General features: G+C 38.0%; 2 protein-coding genes across 2 annotated transcripts; both read left to right on the plus strand.

Moving 5' to 3' along the window:
• The first annotated feature begins 3,388 nt into the window (after window positions 1–3,388).
• LOC112017630 (protein NRT1/ PTR FAMILY 2.11) lies at window positions 3,389–8,090 on the plus strand. Its single transcript, XM_065764034.1, is given in 7 exon segments — window positions 3,389–3,580; window positions 3,673–3,738; window positions 3,741–3,886; window position 4,227; window positions 5,346–5,904; window positions 7,052–7,413; window positions 7,416–8,090. Coding segments are annotated over 7 exon segments (1,755 nt in total). The 5' UTR covers window positions 3,389–3,498; the 3' UTR covers window positions 7,955–8,090.
• Window positions 8,091–19,617: 11,527 nt separating this feature from the next.
• Window positions 19,618–20,736, plus strand: LOC136063522 (uncharacterized). Its single transcript, XM_065764028.1, has one exon. The coding sequence runs from the start codon at window positions 19,618–19,620 to the stop codon at window positions 20,734–20,736; it is 1,119 nt and encodes a 372-aa protein (XP_065620100.1).
• The last annotated feature ends 4,419 nt before the right edge of the window (window positions 20,737–25,155 follow it).

Consider the following 25,155-nt stretch of genomic DNA (forward strand, 5'->3'; position numbering starts at 1 on the left):
AAGTCAACACATGGTTGAATAAATTCAACCTTGCAAAGAGCTATCATCAGGAGCGAACGAAATAGGTTGAAACTCTCTAAAAAAAAAAGTAATAATTAATGCACGCTTGCTACTGCACATTCCATATACAATTCATTTAAAATAGTGTTTTAAAACATAATTCTAGTTAAAATTGTGAAATCGTATTTTAAAAACACGGTTTCATAATTTTAACTGGAAAAATAAATAAATAAACAAGATTTCAAAGGATTTGTGTACAAAGTGTGCAATAGCATGTAACAAGATTTTCCTACTTCTTAATCGGCCTATAAAATTGTATAGTCAACAACGGAAGCTTGCAGCTTTGTTTCTAATTATTATGGCTGCATTCATGGCATTAGCGTTATCCAGACTAAACTTCAAGCTTTGTCCAAGCTGGACCATGAACACACGCTATTTACTGCATCATTATCACTTGCATGATGGGGAGATTTTTTAAGGAATTAGAATTTAAAAAATCATGTGGGCATTTGAAATATGTGTACATAAATGTCGAACGGTGTGCCTTACCAATCCATCCAATGGCCAATTGGTGAAGGATGAGGGGGCACAAATCTTTTATAGCATTCGATCGTAGACCAAGCTCATTGGTATTGGAGCGAATTGTGAAATCCCTCACAATGCGGCTCCAACGACTCAAACCTATGTCCGGACTCTAATATCACTTGTCGGACTGTGTGCCTTACCGATCCATCCAACAGCCAATTGGTGAAGGATGAGAGGGCACAAATCTTTTATAGCATTCGATTACAGACCAAGACCATTGATATTGGAGCGAATTTTGAAATCCCTCATAATAAAGATGACAAATGTTGAAATATATCTAGAAAGAGATGTAGCATTATAACATATTAAAATTTAATTGATCGTAGCTAGATTGCTAAATGAGCGAGGACATTACATAGTTATAGAGGTTAGAACACCCGGCCCCTAGTTTTAACTTCTTGGAAAATGTTAAATACTATACATTAAAAGGAAAAGTACATAGGATTCCTCTAGCTAACAAAAATAATCAAATAAAGATCAAATTACACCTTATTATATGTTTTCTATATTCCTAACACCGTATACCTAGTTTTTGTCAATTGGATGTTAAAACCAATTGATTTAGAAACTCATGTTTTTCTAAAATTTAGAAATTCACAAATACTATAGATTTTAACATTTAATAGATGAGATTGTTATTGATTTTTATTCTATTATTATTTTGCAAACACGTAGAATATAGATGAGATTTTTTTTTGGATAATTTAGATGAAATAGTTATTCATCTTGATCTTTCATCCTCTTGATATTTATGAGTTGAGCATTGGGCTTCACTCATCTCAGTCTATCTGGACCAGAAAGCCTAAAGTTGTTGCACTATAAAAAGAAATATCTTTGGTAGTTGAGGACTTCTATAATTCAATGGCAAAATTACAATTCCAAAAAATTATGAAGTCCTATTCTATCTGTTGGATTCATGCTAAAAAGTCACAGTAAAGCTTTTCTTCCTCCCAAATTTTCTAATCAGATACAACCAAAACATGCAAATTAAGTTCAATTTATAGTGCTATTTTTTTCTTTTTTGATAATTTGACATTTTTTTTTATAATGTGTCTTTGTCATGTGCAATGCCAGCAACCCCAATTAACTACACCCTTATTTTACACATTAAAAAAAAAAGAGGCTGAAACCTATTTCTATTTAGAACTACACTTGTAAAAAGTAAGTATTAAATACCCATTTGGATACAGCTTATCTGTGTCTGTGTTTTTCCCCTTTTTTTTTTTAAGAAGCGCATTTCAACTTTTTCAATGAGTCCCGTGTACTGTTCACAGGACCTACAAACCTTTTTTTTAACAAAACTTTCATTAAAAATGGGTCCCACAGCACTATTCACACATTTAAAAAATTATTTTTCTACAATATTTTCAATTTTTAGTTTTCAGCAAAATAAGCGATATTCAAACACACCCTAAAACTTCTACTATCTCAACAAGGCGTTTAAAAGGACTTGAATTTGAATTTGAACTTAAATGACTTCAATAGAGTATGAAAGGGCAATTTTTATTTTGTTTTCTTCTATTGATAAAATTTATGATTACTAATTGAACTTAACAACATATGAAATGGTTTTCAATTAGAGTGGCCAATATTAAAAGGTGAAATTCTCTATCACATATGAAATGGTTTTCAATTAGAGTGGTCAATATTAAAAGGTGAAATTCTCTATCAAATAGCATAAGTTTCAACTGCTTGACACGTGAACTCACAGTATGATTTGCGATGTCATTGAGGTTATTGAGGCCTTGTTTGGATTTTTTTTTCTTTTTTTATCACTTATCACCCATCATTCCTTACTCAATTTTCGTCATTCATCACTTATCACTTAAAATACTCCAACTTCCCCAATCTCACCCGTTTGGCACTCATCCCCTAGTTTTGCGTTACTTTGTTTCAAAAACAAAAACAAAACAAAACAAAAAAAACAAAAGCAAAAGCAAAAACAAAAGCAAAACAAAAAAGTCCAACATTGTGGCTGGGCTTTGTTTCAAAAAATAATAATAGTAATGAAAAAACCAAAAAAGTCCAACATCGCGGCTGGGCTTTATTTAAAAATAATAATAATAATAATAATAAACTAAAAAAGTCCAACATTGCGGCTGGGCTTTGTTTAAAAATAATAATAATAAAACCAAAAAAGACTACCATTGCGGATGAACAGTAAGTTTATTACAAAAATATAATTAAAAATAGAGTTATGAAAATTTAAACGGACTTCTCAACTATGAGTCTCACCATTTTTTAGTTATGAGTTATAAAAATAGAGTTATGAGTTATAAAATCAGCAAATCAAAACAACACCCAACTAGAGTGGCCTTAATTTTACTTACCTATTTCTATTTTCCTACACTCATTTTTATAAAAGAAAGTCGGCCTGGACACAGTGGAAATAATAGGAACATTAGTAAATTTGTGATTTTTATTTTTAGAAATAGGACAATATTTTAAGATATCTCAAAATGAAATAAAAGACAAACAAACTAAGACGAAGGAAGTATATAATATAGATATGTATAAACATTGTTTTTGGTATTTGATTCTTCATTGATTTCATGATTTAGTTATTTAAAAAAAAAAAAACTCAAAATAATAAAACAAAAATGGATAATAATTTTAAAATAATTCAATTTTTAAGGAGAACAAATTATTGCATTGCACTGCACTAATAACAGTTCTGTGGTCCAGATTGACAGCTTTGAAATACAGTAAAAAATCCAAAACTCTCATTTTCGGACAAGTAATACTGAAGGTGAAAGAAATGACTCCGTTGAGGGAGGAACTTAAACAAGTGAATAGCATAGTGAAACTTCAATATCTTTCCTCTCAGCTATATATATATATATATATTGTAAGCATTTTATGTGTAACAAATAAACATATAGCAAAACCAGCAAAGGGGAAGCGCAGGGAGATATGGAGAAGAACAAGAAGGCCGTTACAACAGATGAGCCTCAGATAAACTACAGAGGAGTTAAAGCCATGCCATTTGTTATAGGTAAGAAAAGAAAAGGGAAAGGGAGGAAGAGCATAATCCTAAAACATTAATTTTTTTTTTCTTCTTCTTATATTTGATGGCCAATAATGCAGGCAATGAGACTTTTGAGAAGCTAGGGACCCTTGGCACATCAACAAACCTCTTGGTCTATTTCACTACTGCAACATGAAGAGCATCAGTGCCACACTTCTTATCAACATCTTCAATGGTACCACCAACTTTGCTACCTTACTTGGAGCTTTTCTCTGTGATACTTACTTTGGCCGTTACAACACGTTGGGTTTTGCCTCAGTCGCCTCTTTTTCGGTACTGCTATTGCACTACAATTTACAATCTTTCATTTGAAGTTTAAACATAGTTTTGGATAAGCATGTGTGCATGTTCCTGTAAGAAATTGAAAACATAAATAACAAAACTGATGCCAAACTAAGTTTAGCATCATGTTCTAATAGTGTACAAACTATCATATTATCTAAAATTTCAAATAACATGACACTGGATACACTTCTAAATTAATAATATCTAATTTGAACCATGAAAAGTGTAAGGTTGAATTTAATCAATCATTGTATTGGCTTTATTTCGTGCCAAATTTGCTTGAAATTTAGCAATTAGTAACTTTGTATTTAGGTGGGAATCATATAAGGGTAGTGAGTAAGAGAGTGTGAAGAAATGCTCAAGATTGTGCAAGGATGCAGAGATTCGCAACTGGGACTCACGGGTGACTCGCGACTGGTAATCCGCCAAATGCAGCACACGAGTGAAGTGTGCGAGAAGATGAACAGTCACGCCAACTGGAGCACTACAGGACAAAAAGTCCAGCCTGGCCGTTCTGTTATCTCGCGGCTTGAACTCGTGACTCAGTCAAGTCGCAAAGTCAAGCTGCCAGACCACCCTGTTTGGAAAAAATTGACTCTTCGCATTCCTTTCTCACCTAAGTATAAATACCTCTTATACCCACGAAATTTAGAGAGATTCCAGAAAGAATTTTGAGAGAAAAACCCTAGAGAAAAACAAGATTGATTCATCCACAATCTTCACATAGAGACTCTTCAAATTCCTCTACTCTCATCCTCTCCATTGTTATATCCTTGAGAGGTTCTTACCCAAATCATTTTCTCACCATACCCATATCTGTGAGAAAGCTATTTGATGCTTTGGAAACCAATTAAGAAAGGACCAATAGTTATTGGTTGATGCTATCATGCTATGGATTATAGCGGAATCCAGTAAGCTAGAAAAGACAAATGTTCGGCATAACCTCATTGAAGCAAGAAGTTTTGAGGGCTTAGGTACCTGGGTATATTGAACTTGGAGGGTCTATTGCTGTTCATGTATCCCAACTTCATTTTCTAGTGGATTATTGATCACTTAAAAGGTAGCAGAAAGGTTTTACACCGAGAGTTTCGATTTCCTCTTCGATAACACATCGTTGTGTTGTCCTTGTGTTTGCATCTCTCTTCCCTTAATCTTTGCCATTTAATTTCTGCTGTGGATGTGATTTTATTTGATTTAGATTTTTATCAATTCTGGTATAAGCTTATAATCATTTTCCGCACAAACATTGTTTGATATAAAGCTTGAATTGGTAATTTGTATTTTGGAGGTCTAAACGTTCATAGTGTTTTCAACGCTATTTGAACATTCAAAAAGGAACCATTTCAAATAGAGAATATCAATTTCCGTAAACTTTTCATCATTTACTTTTTCCATTTGATACCTTGCATCTCTAATCTTTTTTCTTTTCTATTTTTTGCTTAAAAAGGAATGCTTGTACTGTGTCTAACTGCAACAATTGCAAAACTGCATCCTCCCCACTGTTAAACAAAAGAGATAGGGAATTGCCCTGGGCCAACACAATGGCAAATGGCTTTTCTATTAAGCAGCCTGGGACTACTTGTTGTAGGGGCTGGTGGCATTAGACCGTGTAACTTGGCCTTTGGTGCTGACCAATTCAATTCCAACACTGAATCTGGAAAGATGGGAATCAGCAGCTTCTTCAATTGGTACTACTTCACCTTCACTTTTGCCATGATGGTATCTTTAACATTCATTGTATACGTGCAATCCAGTGTGAGCTGGGCCTGGGGGTTGGCGATTCCTACTTTCCTGATGCTCTTATCATGTGTACTCTTCTTTGTTGGTACACGAATTTATGTGATTCTAAAACCCGAGGGCAGTCCTTTGGCAAACATGGTGCAGGTTATAGTGGCCGCAGTCAAGAAGAGGCAATTGAAACTACCAGAGCAACCGTGGCTCTCCCTTTTTAACCATATTTCCACAAGTACCATCAACTCCAAGCTTCCTTACACGGACCAGTTCAGGTAACAGAAATTGCTCATCTACTAAAGTAAATTTGGCTCTTTAAAACTCTATGCCTCTTGCCATTTTTTATTAGTCTCGAACCTTAAAAATTGATTGTGAGACCATGCATCATACATGTAACGAAAATCATAATTACCACTAAAGTGCTACACTTTATGTTCTACCAAGTGCATATACGAATTTGTTTATTTCCATTTTAAATTTAGATTACTTTATATCAAACAAATAAAATAAAATAAGAAAGAAAAAAAAGATACAAAGACATGTAATATTGGTAAGCAATAATTGATGGAATATAAAGTGGAACAACATACGTAAGATTTTTATTTATCACACATCTATACATTTTCCAAGTTTTGTGTATTAAGACTATTCTACCTTTAGGACACACTCAACAAAGTCCAATTACACATTAACCCTTTTTTCTTTAGTTGACATGGCCCGCGAAATCTGCAATAACTAGGGCTGTCCATCCAATCCGACGACCCGACTCACCCGAAGTTTCCGACCGTACCCGACCGGAAAACCGGCCGACCCGATCAAGTCACCGGTCGGCCGCGGGTCATTTGTTCCAGAAACCGATTCCGGCGGATCGGTCTCAGTTTTCCTCCCTAAAACCCGAAAAAACCGATCCGACCGATGTACTAACAATTTCTGGCAAAAAATTTCCAGATTTCGGCAGAAATTTCCAGAATCCGGCAAGTTTTTCCAGAATCCGGTGACTTTTTCCAGATTCCGACGTCTAATTTCCAGATTCCGGCCTCAAATTTCCAGATTCCGACTTCAAATTTTCATATTTCGGCCACTTATCGAGTAGATCTAGTGATATTTCGTCCAAATCTAGTGAAATTTCACCGGATCTAGCGAGATCTCACCAGATCCAGTAAGATCTTCGCCGGATTTGGCCCTTTTTCGCCTGAAATCAACCATTTTGGCCAGTTTTTCACCGTGAATGGTTCCGACCGAACCGACCGTGTTTCCGTCGCAAAACCGACCTCACCGATCCGACTCCCTCGCCGGTCGGCGGCGGGTCAGGATTTTCTCAACCCGATTCTATCGGGTCGGTCTCGGGTTGGGCACAAACCCGACCCGAACCGACCCGTGGACACCCCTAGCAATAACCAACCAAGGCAATGATTTTCTCAGGTTTCTAGATAAAGCTGCAATAAGAACCCCTGAAGACCAACTAAAATCTGACGGATCAGCAGCCATTCCATGGAGACTTTGCAGTATGCTGTAAGTGGAACAAGTAAAATGCGTGATGAGAGTGATTCCCATATGGGTCTCAGCCAGTGTATACTGTATTGTCCTGGTCCAACAACAAACATACGCAGTATTCCAAGCCCTCCAATTTGATAGACGCCTTGGTAATACCAATTTCGACATCCCTGCTGCCTCCTACACTATTTTCAACATGCTTGCCCTCACTATCTGGATACCGATCTATGACCGTATCATAGTCCCAATACTAAGAAGGTTCACAGGCAAAGAAGGTGGCATCACAGTCCTGAAAAGATGGGTGTTGGCATGGTTCTTGCTATAATCACCATGCTTGTGTCAGCAGTTGTTGAAGAAAGAAGAAGAACATTGGCTGTCAATAATCCAGTAGGTATAGACCCAAGAAGAGGTTTAATTTCTTCTCTTTCTGGTATGCGGTTGGTACCACAGCTATCACTGGTAGGACTTTCTGAAGCATTTACCGTCATTGCTGGAGTTGAATTCTATTACAAGCAATTCCCAGAAAACATGAGAAGCATTGGTGGGTCTTTCTTATTTGTTGGTTTTGCTTTGTCCAATTACTTGAGCAGTTTCTTGGTGTCAGTGGTTCACAGGACTACTTCTGGAGCTGCAACTTGGCAATGGTTGCCTCAAGATCTTAACAAGGGAAGATTGGATTACTTTTATTACTTGATTGCTGCAATAGTGGTAGTAAACTTTGGTTACTTCATAATGTGTGCAAAGTGGTACAAGTACAAAGGAAGTGGGACCAGTGTTCATGAAGTTGACGAGGGGAAAATGCAGTCCGAAAAAGAAAAACCTCTTGTTTGAAACATTATTTGGTTATAGATTTCTAATATCGTTATTGAAGTGTCATAGAAATACGTGTAGATTAAAAAATGTTGTGAAAATACGTGTTTTAGTATTTAAACATTGTAAACTGTTGTTTAAACAACTGCACCAAACACTCCCCTATATATAAGGAAATAAAGATTGCCTAGAATTTCATCAACAATGGAAAAAAAAAAAAAAAAAGTTAAACACATAGAATAAATAAAAGAATACTATGTTTTCTCAAGGTTCTACTTTACACTCCATCAATTACAATAAGTCATTTGTTAAGTTGTGGTTCCTGGTTGGTGAAATAAAATAGAATACTCACTATAGTACAAGGGATTTTCACTTTATAATGTTAAAAATATTTTTGCTAATGTGCTCTTTGTTTGTTCACATGATGATCAAATCATATTTTTAAAAATTGGACCAGTTCAACGGAGAATTGGGTACCAATCCAATAAAACCAGCCAAAACCAGTAAAAATCAGGAATCGAAGGCAAATCTAGTTTTGGCCCAATCCAGTTTCTAAAACTATGGATCAAGTAATAAGGATTGAATAATATTTGAATTAACATAACATGATATGGCCATTAACTCCTAAAAGAATAACTTAAGTGGGGCAAAGTGGGTGCCTAACACTTTCATATCTCATAACCCAGGCTCCAATATTAGAGCAATGGTTCCAAATTAGTGAATTATCCAATGTAATTTTACATTTTCAAATGTAAGTAAGAACTATATCCATTTAACTTTTTTACATTGTAAATAAATAATAATTTCTTGTAATTTTTGTTTTTCATTCTATACAATGTAATTTGAAATCTCTTAATGAAAATAAGTATGTATTTCATTTACATATCTAGATTTCTTTTCTCTTTTTAACCTTGAATAAATAAGTGACAACTCCAAAATGTAAAAACCTTGATCTAAGTGTAAGATATTACCGGTAGGGTCATCACCTAGAGACTTGTGTCTTGATCCCCTACCTAAGTTGTGATTTCTCATTCTCACAACTGTATGTGCACGAAATGAACCTGCAAACCAAGTTCTACTTGGTTTTGAATTTGTGCACATGCTAGTACCAACCTTATAATATATATAAATAAATAAATATATATATATATATATCTGTGTGTGGGGGGGGTGTTTAGGTCAAGAAAATCAGTACTGGCCTACTTAACTAAGGCCCAAGATTGGCCTTAGTAACCAAAGTCAACCCATAAGATGGAAGTGGACCTCAAACCCGGTTGGAGTGAGCCTAGCCCGACAACACGTGTATTAGGACATAGAAATTATCGTTCGAGGGAATCCCATAGTGCTCAGCCTACTACCATTGCTGAGGAGGTGGGAAATCGATGAAGAAATGATTAAACTAAAGTTGGTTGCCAAGAGTTGTTAGTGCCTTTGGGGAACTCACTACTGAACATTATTTGGCGTTTGGAACAAGTTTCAAAGGAATCCTTAAAAGACATAATGGTTTCTTGGGATTTTGGCAAAAGTGGAGATGCATGAGAATTGGTGAAACTATAATTAGTATCCCACTAAAGAGAGACTATATAAGGAAAGGGAAGGCAGACAAGGGAGGTTGGTTGAAAAATACTGGAATAACAGGAAAAAATTAGGAAAAGAATGGAAACAGAGAGAGGGGTGTGAGTAAAGAAGGAAGAAGAAGAACTACTAGAGGGTGAGGCGTGTGAGTAAAGAAGGAAGAAGAAGAACTACTAGAGGGTGAGGCGTGTAGGTCCAAAAGTTCATAGAAAAGATACAAATTGGACTATCTAGTTGGGGTTTAGAGCCATACCCGTAGGATTGTTAGGAAACCCACTAATAAATAAATTGAGGGCCTAAATCCTTGGCCCAAGACAATAGCTCTCATAGGTTTGGGGACCACAATTGGCGCCATCTGTGGGGATCCTACTCAACCAGAGGCTTTGAGTTAGCTTGATATTGTCAAACTATGGAGGGTCCGCATGCTGATGAAGGCTCTATTGAAGGAAATCATTTGAGGGCTTCCTTAAGGGGTCGTAGGAGGTTGGAAAGGGAGCGTAGAAAGTAACAACAACACATGCAAGAAGGGTATCAAACTAGGCATGATTCAGACGAAAGGTCTTCGCAAAGGGAACGAACTGTGTCTTATATCCCTGAGCAATCTCATTGTAGCAATCGAAAATGAGAGCTGGAGAATTTACAAAAGCAAGTTAAGGACCTAGAGATTGAGTTAAGAGGCCGATGCCATAGGAAGGACTAGAAGGACTCGTCTGACAACCCCGATAACAAAGGGGGAGAGTCATCACGAGGTGGCAGTTCACATCGGTCAAGGGACAGATCTCACGAAACCATAGGGCATCCTCATGAATCCCCCCGTGATAGGCATAGGCATTATAATGCCGCATTGGACACCATGAGCCAAGCGTTAAGGAGAGCTACATGTTCACCCTTTTATACGAAATTAAGCATACGGAAATGCCAAGGCGTTTCACCCACCCTCCATTTACCATTTATGATGGAAAAAACGATCTGATGGAGCATGTAAGTCACTATATTTAAATGATGTCACATTATTCCCAGAACGATGGTTAGATGTGCAAGGTGTTCCCGTCCAGCCTCGAATCGACGGCAATGAAGTGGTTTAATGGTTTAAGAAAAGGCTTTATTCGTAATTTCAGGGAGTTAATGCAGGCATTCAGAGCGTGATTCATAACGTGTAGCAAGGTTCCTCAACCAATTGATGCATTGTTGTCCATAAGAATTAGGAGTGGGAAGACCTTCCGATCTTATGCAGATAGGTACTGGGAATTATATAACGAGATAGGAGGGGGGAATGAGTGGGTAGCCACCAGTACCTTCTGGCTTGGGCTCCCCTAGGAGTTAAAACTGAAGGACTCACTAACCATATGTCCCCCTGAGAACATGCATCAGCCTATAAGAAGGATTAAGAAGTATAAGAGATTGGAAGACAACCAGTTATAGGGCAAAGGCAAAGCCCCAGCCTATTCACAATACAACAAAGATTATCTTCCCAAGATATTTCAGTACAAAACTAGAAGGGAGCCAAGGGTCCTGAGTATGGACTTGACGTAGCGGGCTGAAGGAGTTAATGTGACGTTTAAGGACCTTGTCTATAAGATCCTTAAGTGCATCAAGAATGAACCTTACTTTAGATGGCCAGGGAAAATGGGTGTGGACCTGGCTAAAAGGAATCAGAGCTTGTATTACACTTACCATAGGGAGAAAGTCATACTATTGAGTAGTGCCGTGTGTTGAAGGATCAATTGGAGCAACTCATAAAGGCAAGGCATTTGAAGGAATTTGTGGTCGGCCAAGAAGGGGTAAGTGCAAGCCAGGGCTCGAGAAACTGAAGTAACAACGCACTTCCCTCACCCCAGGAATTATTGAGATCATTCATGCAACTTCCAAAGGAGTAAGTGTGAGCCGTCGAAGGGGCGTATTAAGTGTAGTGACCCCACTTGAAGTAGATGCCGCGGACCAACCTAAAAAGAGGCTTAAGAGGACTTCGGTCCTAATCATTTCTAGTGAAGCAAATTTGGAAGGAACGTCCCAGCCACATGATGATGCCTTGGTGGTGACTTCATAGATTGGTGGATTCTTAGTGAAGAGAGTCATGGTAGATCAAGGGAGTAGGGCTAAGATCATGTGCCCCAATCTATATAAGGGGTTAGAGTTGAAGCCAGAGGATTCGAGTAAGTATGACACACCGCTAGTGGGATTTGATGGGAAAGTAGTCATACCTGAGGGGCAAATAAAACTCTCTGTAGTATCCAAGGGAAAGGAAGTCGAGGTAAATTTCATAGTGGTTAATGCTTTTTCACCATACACTGCAATTTTAGGATGGCCTTGGATTCATGCTATGGAGGCGATACCTTTTACGTTGCACCAAAAGATCAAATTCCCAACTAAATGTAAGGTTGCTGTGGTGCGAGCCGACCAAAAGGTAGCAAGACAGTGCTTGGTGGTTGCAATAATCCATGGGATTAAACAAAAGGACCAAGTTGAAATTGAGCAGTTATATCAATTATAGGGCACTGAAAGCCTAGTAGGGGTAGACAACATGGAGGAATTAGTTCTGGTGCAAATATTGCCTTATACAGATGAGTACTTTCGGATAAGGAAAAGTCTGCAAGTAGAAGATCGGGTAGAAGTACTTCTGTCATTAATACAAAATTTGGATATGTTTGCATGGAATCCGTACAAAGTGTCGAAGGTGGACCCGACTTTCATTACACACCGATTGAATGTAGATCCTCTAGTCACGCCGAAAAAGCGAATGCCAAGGAGATCGACAAAGCTACACATGGAAGCAGTGAAGGTGGAAGTGAAGAAATTGAAGTAGTCGGGGGCCATCAAGGAGGTGTTTTTCCTCAAGTGGTTATCTAATATGATGGCGGTGAAGAAGAAAAATGGAAAATGGAGAGTTTGTGTTGATTTTACCAATCTCAACCGAGTGTGCCCAAAGGACTCATTCCCTATACCAAAGATAGATCAGTTGGTAGATTCTACAGTCACACACCAGACAATGAGCTTTCAAGATGCCTTTCAAGGTTATCATCAAATTGCTTTAATACTTGAGGATCAGGAGAAAACCTCTTTCATTACGCCCGAGGGTAATTACCATTACACAACGATGCCTTTTGGGTTAAAGAATGCAAGGGCAACGTACCAACGAATGGTTACTCGAATGTTCAAGGAGCAGATTGGTGAAATGGTAGAAATTTATATTGACAACATGGTGGTGAAGAGTAGAAGAAATGAAGAGAACGTTCCTAATCTGGTAGAAGTTTTTGAAATATTGAGGCAACATAAGTTACGCCTTAATGCAAACAAATGTGTATTCAGCGTGGGATTGGGTAAGTTTTTGAGTTACATGATAACTACACGGGGAATAGGGGTCAACCCTGATCAAATTTCGACAATTCGAAAGCTCAAACCGCCCACCAACCCTAAAGAAGTGCAAAAACTCACTGGGATGATTGTCGTCCTAAATAGGTTCGTTTCAAGGTCAGCGAATCGATGTAGACCGGTCTTTTAGTTGTTGAAGAAGTGGAAGGATTTTTAGTGGACGGAGGAATGTGATACGGTGTTCAAAGACTTGAAGTCTTATTTGGCTAGCCTGCCTATTTTATCTCGACCCGAGCCCAAAGAAGATTTGTATATGTACTTGGCAGTTTCCAACCATGCGGTGAGCTTAGTATTGCTAAGACATCAGGAGAAGATCTAAAGACCAGTGTATTATCTCAGCAAAACATTGGTGGATGCAAAAACTCAGTATTTGCCGTTAGAAAAAATGGCATTAGCGTTGGTGCATACTACAAGGAAGTTGCCACATTATTTTCAAGCCATACAGTGTGGGTGCTAACCGAGTACCCCTTACAGTCACTTTTGAGAAAGTCAGATTTCACTGGAAGGATAGCTAAATGGGGAACCAGACTTGGGACGTTTAACATATGGTACAAGACAAGGAATTCTATTAAAGGTCAGGTGTTAGCAGACTTTGTAGCTGAATTCACCACCGAAGCAAGAGTTCTCATTAGGATATGCCAGGTTATGGTTAAGAAATGGTGCATGTATGTGGACGATGCGTCTAATACAAGAGGATTTGGGATCAAGGTTGTAATGATATCTCCAAAGGGATTACGATTGGAAAAATCACTAAGATTAGGTTTCCGCACTTCAAACAACGAAGCCGAGTACAAAACTCTTATTTTCAGTCTCAAGGCGGTCTAGAAGCTTAGTGCCAAGGAAGTTGAGGTATGCTCAAACTAGAAATTAATGGTAAGTCAAATTGAAGGGAGCTTTGAGGCAAAGGATGCCCGTATGCAATAGTACTTGAAGTTGTTTGGGGACCTACAAACGGCTTTTTAAAAAGTAAGTGTGGTCAGGATACCTAGAAGTCAAAATATTCATGCTGCTTCATTGGCCCCTTTGACTTCATCGTCGGATGAATGTATTCCCCTAATGATCTCTGCAGAGTTATTGGAGCATCCGAGTATAGAGCATCATGCAATTGTAGCATTAACTACAGTGCCTAAACCAAGCTGGATGGATCCTTATATTTTGTTCTTGTCTGATGGATCTTTGCTGACTGATTTGAAAGAGTTAAAGAAAGTACAGAGAACATCAACTCATTTTTGGCTTTCCAAGGACAAAAAGTTATATCAACATTCATTTGGGGGTCCTTATTTGTTATGTCTCCATCCGAACAGAGACACCAACTTCTAACTAAGCTACATGAAGGGATATGTGATGGACATTCGGGAGGAAGGTCTCTATCTCACTGAGCTATGACCCAGGGATTTTGGTGGCCGAGAATGCAGCGAGACGCGGCCAACTATGTTAAAAAGTATGACCAACACCAGAGACATGCCCCTCCATTCATTAACCGAGCGAAAAACTGACCCCGGTCACTAGCCCTTGGCCCTTCGCACAATAGGGTCTAGATATAATCGAACTGTTCCCTCGAGCTATGGGAAACAGGAGGTTTGTGTTGGTTGCTACCGATTATTTCACTAAATGGGTGGAAGTCGAAGCCTTGGTGAACATTAGAAATGTGGATGTGAAGAAATTTGTGTGGAAAAACATCGTTACAAGGTTCAGGATACCCTAGGTGCTAATTTCGAATAATGGACTGTAATTTGACAGTAAAGCCTTTTAGGAGTACTGTAGTAATCTAGGAATAATTAAGAGGTATTCATCACTAACTTATCCATAGGGCAATGGACAAGCGAAAGTAACGAATAAGACAATAGTGAATGGTTTGAAAAAGATGCTGGGAGGGGTGAAAGGAAATTGGGCCAAGAAATTGTCAAACGTTTTGTGGGCCTACCGAACTAGACCGAAAAGGTTAACAGGTGAGATTCCCTTCTCTATGACATACGGAGCAGAGGTAGTAATACCAATTGAGATCAGCATGTCAAGCATGACAGTTGCAGACTTCTTACGAAGCGATAATGACACTCGAATGGTTGAGAATTTAGACTTCTTGGAGGAAAGACAAGACATGGTACCTGTCTAGCTTGTTGATTATCAGCAGAAGTTGGCCCAAGGGTATAATAGGAATGTAAAGCCCAGGGAATTTGTAGCAGGAGCCCTTGTTTTATGGAAAGCGGTGGGGAATATGAAAGATCAGAGTGATGGGAAGCTCGCCTCAAATTGGGAAGGACCCTATCAGGTGATGGCCGTAGCTAGGACAGGGGCTTATTGCTTGGAGGATATGGAAGAAAGACCTTTACCCTAACCATGGAACATTTGTAATCTGAAAAAGTATTACCTGTAATGTGGAATGGAAATTGTAAGATGTGTTTCAGGTTGTAAATGAGCTTGAATAGAGAATATGCAATGAAGTCAATTGTTACATTATGCGTTGTTAAATGTGGCCTGTAAATGTGGAATGGAAATTGTAAGATGTGTTTCAGGTTGTAAATGAGCTTGAATAGAGAATATGCAATGAAGTTAATTGTTACATTATGTGTTGTTAAATAGTTTAGTGAATTTTTCTAAGGACAGAAATCTAGCATTGGCTTGACTCCGATCACCGACCAAGTGGAAACCTTAATGAATTTTTCTAAGGACATAAATCTAGCCTCAACCTGACTCCAGTCACAGACCAGGTGGAAACCTTAATAGATTTTTCTAAGGACAAAAACCTAGCCTCTACCTAACTCCGGTCACTGACCAAGTGGAAACCTTAATGAATTTTCTAAGGACGAAAACTTGACCTCGGCTTGACTCCGATCACCGATCAAAGGGAAACCTTAATGAATTTTTCTAAGGATTGAAACCAGGCCTCGGTCTGACTCCGATCACCAATCAGGTGGAAGCCTTAACAAAATATTCTGAGGGTAAGAACCTTATCCTGATTTGAACCTATTCATCAACTAGTAAAAAAAAAAAAAATAACAAGCTCTTCCTTAGAACCAAAAACTATCTTAATTAGAAAGGCCTCAGTTGAAATGGCTCATTGTTTGAATCTGTAGTCCAAGGGACTATAATTAATAAACCCATTAGGCATGGAATAGGAAAATGCTGCATATGTGTTACTGATCATTCACACTTGGGATTTCTTGAAGTATGATGGCATGATTCCACTTTGTATGAAAGGGGCTCGGTCATGCAATCACACTCTAATTGGAGCATTACAACAGCGTGAAGAACAGATTAAATGTTACAAGGAAATAAAGTTGAGCAATAAGCAAACAATTTAACTAAAGAAGTTCAAACATTCAATATTAAGTAAACTAAATAAAGTTTAATACACGAATAAAAAATCACTTGGCTAGATACAAAAAAGTTTGACTAGCCCTAAAAAAAAGTAGAAAATGGTTCGATAAGTCAAGTGGTCGGTTCTCAAGGCACGACAAAGGTGGTTATGGGAGCTTCACAGGCAACTGAAGGGACTAAACTAGGGGTTGATTGGGGGGTGCCTTGCATCCCGATGGTAATGGTTATAGTCAAGTTCTCCTCATCAATCACCACCACATGAGAATCAATTTGTTGGGACAACTCCTTCATGCTAGGGCTGTCCCCCCTCTTCTTCATCAGCATCCTCAAATTAATCATCGACTTGAACTACTATGGGATGTTCATTGGGCAAGGCAATTTGATTGGCATCTCTGAAAGGGGAGGTGTTAGGGAGACTGATCTCATTCACTGCCGCCATCCAACCTTCCGCAAATCCAAATTTCCAAGCCTAAAAGACGACTGCCTCTGCTGAGTTTTCAGCATCCTTGAATCCCATGTTATAAAATACTTGCTCACAGTTCTTCATTGTCTCTTTTAAGTGAGCAAGTTCTTTGTCAAGGGCAGAGACAATACTCGAAACCTCAGCAAGCTTGACTTTGGCCTCATCGAGCTTCCTTTGCAAGTCCTTAGCCTTCTACTCAACCAATTCTCGAGCCCTCTCTACGGTGGTCGCCCGACATTCTACCGCGTTCAGCTTTAAGGTCTTCTCATTCAAGCTGGCCTTGGCAACTTGATTCAAAGCCTTCTCTTTATCGGTTTCCTCCATCATGCCCTTTAACTGACCTTCCACCATATGGGTCAGTTCAGCAACCTAGGATGGTAACAAAGATGATAGGGAAAAATAAATGTGATCCAAGAATTAACACTTATAAAATTGGAAAATGTAAAGATATAATAATAATGAGATGATAACAAATGGGGAATAAGTTTACTCACGGCTATAGTGAGCTACTTCAACTTCAGGACAATGTCTTCATCCTGATAATCTGCGTAATGGTCCAAAGCAATAGGCAATAGTAAAGCCTTGCCAAGGCTATCAAAGGCTTGTCCCCCAAGGCCATTCCTCCAAGTCCGAACATAGAAGTCAATGAGCAAAACTTTGTCTCCCAGTTGAAAGTTGCACTCCTATCCAAAAATGGAGGTTGAAGAAGTAGAGGCCACGTGGGATCTGATCATAGCTGGTTAACCAGTAGGTCAAACCCCTTAGGGGGTTTCCTCAAGCTGCGGAGTCAGTGAAATACCCATAGCGGTAGTAGGGGGCTAGTCAGTAGGAGGGGTACTAGACTCAGTAGCAGAGTCGTCGGCTACCCCCTTCCTCTTCTTGCATTGACGTGGCGCAGGGGGGGATTGGCTTGTTAAGGAATAATTTGAGGGTCAACCTGTCCCATGACCGAATGTGCTGCCGAGAACCAATGTTCAAGAGTCATATTGTGCCATTGAACCATCCCCGCGGTCAAATTAGTGGGGGCTTCGACCAAAATATGCACCACCCAACCGTGAAAATCCATGTTGCCCAAACCATCCCAAACCGGTTCAAGTGAGTTTTCTCATACTATTCTAGGTCCTTGATGTCTAGCCTCCCCACTACTAAGCTCGTGCGGCAGGAATCCAAGCAACCAAACGACAAGATAGGACAAAAGGGGGGCTTCCTACTATTAAAGCTCCCTAAAAGTCTTGATAGCTAGTGAACGAAGGCACGCAATCGAGAACGAAGTAAGAGGCTTTTAGTTGCCCATCGTAGTGCACAAAGATTTCTGAGCACAAGACAAAGTTCAGCTCCCAAGCTCATACAACGCTCAGGTCAAGTTTGAACCTTTTGGAGTCTGCAATGAGGAACAACGAACAAAGTTAACAAAAATACGTATGGCAATAGTAAAAGACCGAATGTATGAAAAAAATAAATAAATAAATAAAACAATAACAACAACGACAAAGAGAGAGAGAGAGAGAGATAAAAGAAAATTCAAAGTGAAAATGCACATTGCAGGGTCATACTAAGGAATCGAAAAAGAAGGTATGGACCTATCTAGCGGGGAGAGGTCGGACAAGTGAGTTCTCCATTGAGCCAGTTCCCGCTCACTCTCACAAACTCTGCCGCAGAATTCCTATTAGAATTAGGGAGAAAAAATATCAACCTAACCATGGTATTTTAGGTTTGAAGGTAATACCCATTCCTTAGGCTTCCCCGAATAGCATAAAGGAAGTTAATGCCATGGTGTGTAAGGTTTTGGTCGTACAGTTGATTAAGATGCCCCACACAGTTTACTACCCTATAAAAGTTGGGCAAACATTAGTCGAGGCTAAGCCCACAAAAACTGAGAGTTCTAAGTAAAAAGGGATCTACTAGAAATCTAAACCCACCCTTTAATATTGACATTAAAGGAAAAAAGACCACATGAGACAATCTTTGGTGTTCTATATCTCCCTCGTGACAATATGATATATTCACGTCACAAGGGATATTAAACCTAGTTTTGAAGGATTCTACGTCTACATTTATGTTTAAAAGGTTCAAAAAAACCCATCTTTTCCTATTAAGATAAAAATGGAAGAATGAGAATAAAAGAAACAGGATAAATAAGACTTACAAAGTAACTTCTTAATAAAAGGGGTGGTCTCAGGAGAAATTTAAGGGCTCAAGAAGAAAGAGTAAGAAGGATTCTAAATTTGAAAGGAACTAAAGAAAGTTATAAATGAGAAGGATGACAGTATTTATAGGGAAAATGTCATTTAATGTAACTACAAAAAACTAATCAATACGTACCGTTGTTTCTACTCATGCGTGCCTCGGTAATCAAAGTGTCAGATTATCAAGACCGTTCGATGTGTCAGATGTTGTCATGTGTTCACAAAGAGCAAGCTGTCATGTCTACGATATTAATGGAGTCACATTTTGTCTTCCCGAGGTATAACTATTGTTTTTGAAAAGCTTAGCTGAGCGTCGAGGCAGGAATCCCCGATCCTATCCCCACTTCATGAAAATAGGATTGTAGGGGCTATTGTGGGGGGTTTAGGCCCAGAAAACCAGTACCAGCCTACTTAACTAAGCCCAAGATCGGCCTAAGTAGCCAAAGCCAGCCCATAAGATGGAAGTGGACCTTAGACGTGGTTGGAGTGAGCCCAGCCCGACAACACATGTATTGGGACATAGAAATTTTTGTTGGGTTCTAAGCCATTAGGTTTAAATGTATTAGAACTTCATTTTGTAATGTTGGCAAACCATGATCAAAACGTTTAGTCTTATTTTTAGACTTGCTCAAAGTATGTTTATGTGTAAAATTTGAATCGAGTAAATTGCAGGATTTACTGTGTAAATCTGCCTGACTCGGTTGATCAAAAATTAAACTCGATCAATCGAAGCTCGTGCAGATTGTTTTTCTACTAGGTTTGAAAGTGTTAAAATGTCTAATGATGAAATTTTTGATGAATTCTATGCTAAACTGAATGATATTGTTAACTCTGCTTATAATTTGGGTGAAATCTATGATCAACCTAAAATTGTCAGAAAGATTCTTAGATCTTTGACTGAGGACTATAGACCCAAAGTGATTGTCATCACTGAAAGTAAGGATGTGGACTCCATCCCTGTTGATGAACTTGTAAGATCTCTTCAGTCCTATGAGTTGGACCTACCTAAGACAAGCAAATCCAAATCAATAGCTCTTAAGTCTGTTGATGTGAATGGATTTGATGATAAGCTCTCTACTATAGAGATTACATATCTTGCCAAGAACTTTAGAAACTTTCTTAGGAACAACAGCAGAAGGGAAAGAGGTACAAACAATGCTGAACCTAGAAATTTTAGGAGGAATGATCCCACTAAGGTGAATAACACTAAAAAGCCTAAAGAGAAAGTACGTCAATCTTCTAATAATTCTATGGGTCAACAATATCTTGGTTGTCAATGGTATGGTCGTGTGAAATCAGAATGTCCTACATTCTTGAGGTCTAAGGGTAAGGCCATGGCTGTAACCCTTAGTAATGATGAAGTTTCTGACAATGAGTCTGGTAGTGATGAGGATGGAAACTTCATTGTTTTCACTACTATTGCTGTAGTTAATGAAAGTGTTGCTGAAGAGAACTCTTCAGATGGGGAACTCTTTGAGGATGCAGATTTACAAAAAGCCTATAATAAACTATGTAAAGTTGCTGCTAAGGATGCTATGAGTGTTAGTTTAGACTTAAAGAAAATTGTGTCTCTTGACCTTGATAAGAAGAATTTGCTTTTGAAACTGTTTGATACTAATGAATTGTTAAATAATGCGAAAACTAAGAACATGCTTTTGCTTGATAAAGTTAAGAATTTGGAACTTGAATTATCTGTTGCCAGTTCCAAACTTAATCATATGTTGAGTGTTCAAAAGTCTCTCTTAGACAAAACTGGTTTAGGCTTTGTTGAAAGCACCTCTATACTTGAAACTCATTCCACAAACTTTATTTCTTCTTTTGAGCCTCCCATGAGTGAGACTGTCAAACCGGCAGAAATTACACCTCCTAGGAAGATTAGGGTTGATCTTTAAGAATCTAAACCTAAGACTTCTAACCCTCCTAAAGGCAAGTTGCATGATAGACTTGCATGGGTTTGTCATTTTTGTAGAAAGTCTGGGCATATTCGTCCAAACTGTTTCAAGTTACAAGCTGCTAAGCAAGCAAATAAACCAAAAGTACATATGCCTCAAGCACATGATCCTATAGTACTTATTGGTGAATTGGTAAAGGCTTTAAACCTTTATTCCAATCCTGGAATTGCTCAGCATTCTAATGTGAATAATAACTCCAATGCTACAATTGCAACTAAAAAATTTTGGATGCAAAAGGCTCAATCTAATTCAATCCTTCTGACATGGTCCTTATGCTTTATTGCTCTACTCTTTGTGACCATTCTTCTTTGTTTTTTTATTTTTTTTTTTTTATTTTTTTTTTGCTTTTGCTTTTGCTTTTGCTTTACTAGGATTTGCATTGCATAACATTCATGCATTTCATTCTAAGTTTTTTTTTTTTTTTCAAAAAAAAAAAAAAAAAAAAAAAGCCACCTGGGTGAGACCCTTTTCTCCTTTATTATTTCCATATGGTATGTTGAATCACTTGTGAAGTCGACTTCACTTGAGTGTGTCTACTTCAACTTCACCCTAGACTCGTGTCGTGTAGTGTATGTAGCAAGACTTACAAGTGGTCGAGTGAATTTATGAACGAGCAACTGTTATAAGCAATACCTTTCTATTTTTTGATTCTTCCTCCACTCACCTCCACGAGCGAATGAAGTCTATTACACTAGCCAAGAAAGAGTGTAGTAGACTCCATTATAGGTATAGGTCATTCGGAAGGGCTCTGTATAGTTCTATTTTGGGGCGTAACGTTGTGGTTGTTCCCTTAATTGACCGAGAAAAACAAGTTCCAGAGGCATCTTCCATTCATATCGATTTGGGTTTTTCCGCACCATATTTTGATCTGCCTCTTCTTCGATCCGGAATTCCCAGCAAATCCTTGACTCCTCGAATACAATGGGATAATCACTCATCATTAAAAGGAGGTGGTAGAGGTGATTGTCTATTGCTCACCAGATCTGCTTTTAAGGCTTGAAGCTCGGTAAGCACGTCCACCAAAAGTTGACCATGAGCCGCCTGAACGGTTATGACAGTGTCCAAATCACGACAAATGCTAGAAACATCCGAAGCAGAAGGTGGAGGATCAGCAGTAGCAGTTGGATCAACGAACGCAGCAGCAGTAGACATATATCATGAATAACCTCATAAATATAAATCAATAATCAATGTAGCACAATGTGAAACAAGAAACAGAAACAAACACATCATAGTATCTCCTCCTATCATAGACAACTCAAATAAAACAAAATACAACATGAGCCAAAAAATATAAATACAAGATGAAGCACCTAGATACAATCTAAATCCACAGCTCTAAAACAACAAAAAGCTTCCCCTATCAACAAAATCTCCTATCCATATGTACTCCTCTTTTTTGTGACAAATTGTCAAAGGGTAATCACTCATCATTAAAAGGAGGCGGTAGAGGTGATCGTCTAATGCTCACCAAATTTGCTCTCAAGGCTTGAAGCTCGGTAAGCAGGTCCACCAAAAGTTAACCATGAGTCACCTGAATGGTTATGATAGTGTCCAAATCACGACGAATGCTAGAAACATCTGAAGTAAAAGGTGGAGGATCAGCAGTAGCAGTCGGATCAACGAACGCATCAGCAACTGGATCACTTGAAGAAGGAGGAGGAGGAGGAGGTGCACCAGAGGAAGAATCTACTATAGGACGTTTAGAGTTAGCTCACATCTGAGTAGCCCTCTGCCTAAGGAAGGTGGCACCTATAGGAGCTATAATATGAACAGGTTTAGAAGCTGGAAACTCCTCTAATCCTAAATATAACAAAATTCGATGAATAAAAATGGGGAAAAACAAACCATGAGCAGTAGAACTACTCCTATGAACCTCAATCAAAGAACGAATGAAAATATGAGGAAAACTCATAGAAGTGTCTGTGACAAGAGCATACAAAAATGCACATCTCTCTAAAGGTATAGTATGCAAATGAGAGAAGGGCCAGATCGAATGGCAAGAAATCCGAAAAAAGACATAATGAATCTTGGTCAACTCGTGAGAGGTGATCCAAGGATCAAAACCCCACTAGATAGATGTCTTAGTAAGATATGACATGATGTCATCAAGGGGAGAAGACTCATTGTAAAGATAAACAAGATGCTAGACCATAGGCACCCCAAGAGCAAAGGCCATTACCATAGGAGTAATGGTGTACTCTTCACCCTGTACCCAACTTCTCACCAGAGTGTTGGAATCATAGGAGTGGACAGAGAGTTTCGAGTAGAACTCTCTGATTAAGGTAGCCGGAGGAGGATGATCAACATCCAACAAAGGCAACCGGCCCCTACGCTCAAAGTTTCTCCTAATTTCCAGTTCAAGCTCATCTAAAACTACTTTCCTCTCAGCCCATACATTCCTACGAATGTTCAACTTCTCATAAGTTTCCTGGTTTTTCTCACTAAGGAACCTCCCACTATCAAAAGATGGAGCAGAAGAGGAGGTGGATGTCTTATGAGCTCTAGTCTTCCTAACCAGGATTCTAAAGATCAGAAAAGATAGACAGAAAAGAGACAAAAGAAAAAAACAAGAAAAACCTAAGGGCAGACTGTATCAGACACAGTTAGAGCAAAAACAATTATAGAAAATAACAATCTATATGATGCATGAACAAAATTAACATATGATGCATGCTCTAATACAGTAAGAAAAGTTCAATTATACTTTTAAAAGCACAAATTAGCTTGAGCATAGAGTTTATATTAAAAACCTCAAAATTTTGAAAATTCACTTTCAAAAATCCCAACAAATTGACCAATTGATCATTACACAAGATAGATAATGGAATATAATGACCAAATCAACCAATCAAAGAAGCCAATTTCATAAATTAATGCTTAATTGGACAAAATCCCCAATTTGGGTGGTTTCAAGCCCTAGAAAATTCAAATTTTCCCAATTCAACAAATTGATCAAATTAATTACCAAGGAACAATTTAATAACATCCCATAACAAAATCCCAATGATCAATTTTGAATGAAATGATTGAAATCAACAAAAACCCCAATTTTCCTTAGGTTTGAAATTTACCCAAAATGCATAAAAAAATGCATGGAAAAAGAAAATAATTGAAAAAGGAAGGGTAAAAGAGTCTTACCGGCCTTAGAAGACAAAAAACCTTTGAAAATTTTTGAGAGAAAACGACAAAAGTTGGCTTGACTTGGATCGGTCGAAGAGAGAGAGCCAAAACGTTTTTTTGAAAAAGTTTGAATAGTGAAGAACACGTGAAGAAAACTTGTTTTTAAAAAACTCTCTGAACAATTTCGATTGATTGAAAAACAGATTTGATCAATTGAAAATTAAATTCGATCGATCCAACAGTGATCGAGCATCAATCGAGCCAGGTAGATTCAAACCAATTTTTAATCGTAATCTCAATCGGTCGAGAAATATGTTTGATCGATTCAAAATTTAGAAAAAACAAATTTTTGAAAAACAAAACAATTTTATGAAGAAACTCCTCAAAACATAGTATTTTATGAATAAAATGCATAAGTATGAGATGAAATGCTTTTCAAAAACACTTATATTGAACCCAGATCTCCCAAAAATAAGATTTTCAATTAATTTTTCCTTAAATCTCAAACTTCAAACACGTTTTGCATTAAAATCAAGGAATTTTCAATCTTAGATGGCCACAACAAAATCACACACAATAGCATGTACAAAGTTTAGCATAGAGTAACTTGTGTAGTATGTGCAATTAGCAAAAACTTAAGATACATGTGAGGTAATATGTGAATAGTAAGTAATCACAATTTCTACAAAATTCATCACATACATTTGATAGAGACTATCGCCTAAAGAGTTACATTATATAACTCCCACATCTCCTAGAAAACAAGCTTGCAATCTTGTAAGTTTCTTGATTTGCCCCATAATGTACATACCAATTTTATTTGATCAGAAACTTATTAAATTAGCCAAGATAATGTACACACCAATTTTATTTGATTGAATTAATCATAGTCCAATAATGTACACACCAATCTTAGCATTTAAACCGAGGCTACACCTTATGTTCTTTTTGTGCATATGCTACACTTTCTCGAGTACAAAATCTTATGATATGCACTAAGATGTTCATGATTGGCTAGTAAACAATGGTGAGATGGTTATTTATGCATTTCTTAATAAGTTCAAGTCCAACAATCAAAGGCATGTAATTTCAAGATCAAGATCAAGTGATCAAAAACTATAACCATCTTCCCACACAATATGCATTACAAAGCTCAAACTAGTAAAGTGCAATAAATAAGCTCATCCAAGCTAAACAAGGTACATACACATGTTACGTAAAGATAGTATGGCCAAC

The sequence above is a fragment of the Quercus suber genome, unplaced genomic scaffold, assembly GCF_002906115.3.
Source record: "Quercus suber isolate HL8 unplaced genomic scaffold, Cork oak 2.0 scaffold_538, whole genome shotgun sequence".
Lineage (NCBI taxonomy): Eukaryota > Viridiplantae > Streptophyta > Magnoliopsida > Fagales > Fagaceae > Quercus > Quercus suber.

Excerpts from the sequence above, each read along its gene's own strand:
- LOC136063522 (XM_065764028.1), top strand. The coding sequence starts at position 19,618 with ATGTCTAATGATGAAATTTTTGATGAATTCTATGCTAAACTGAATGAT.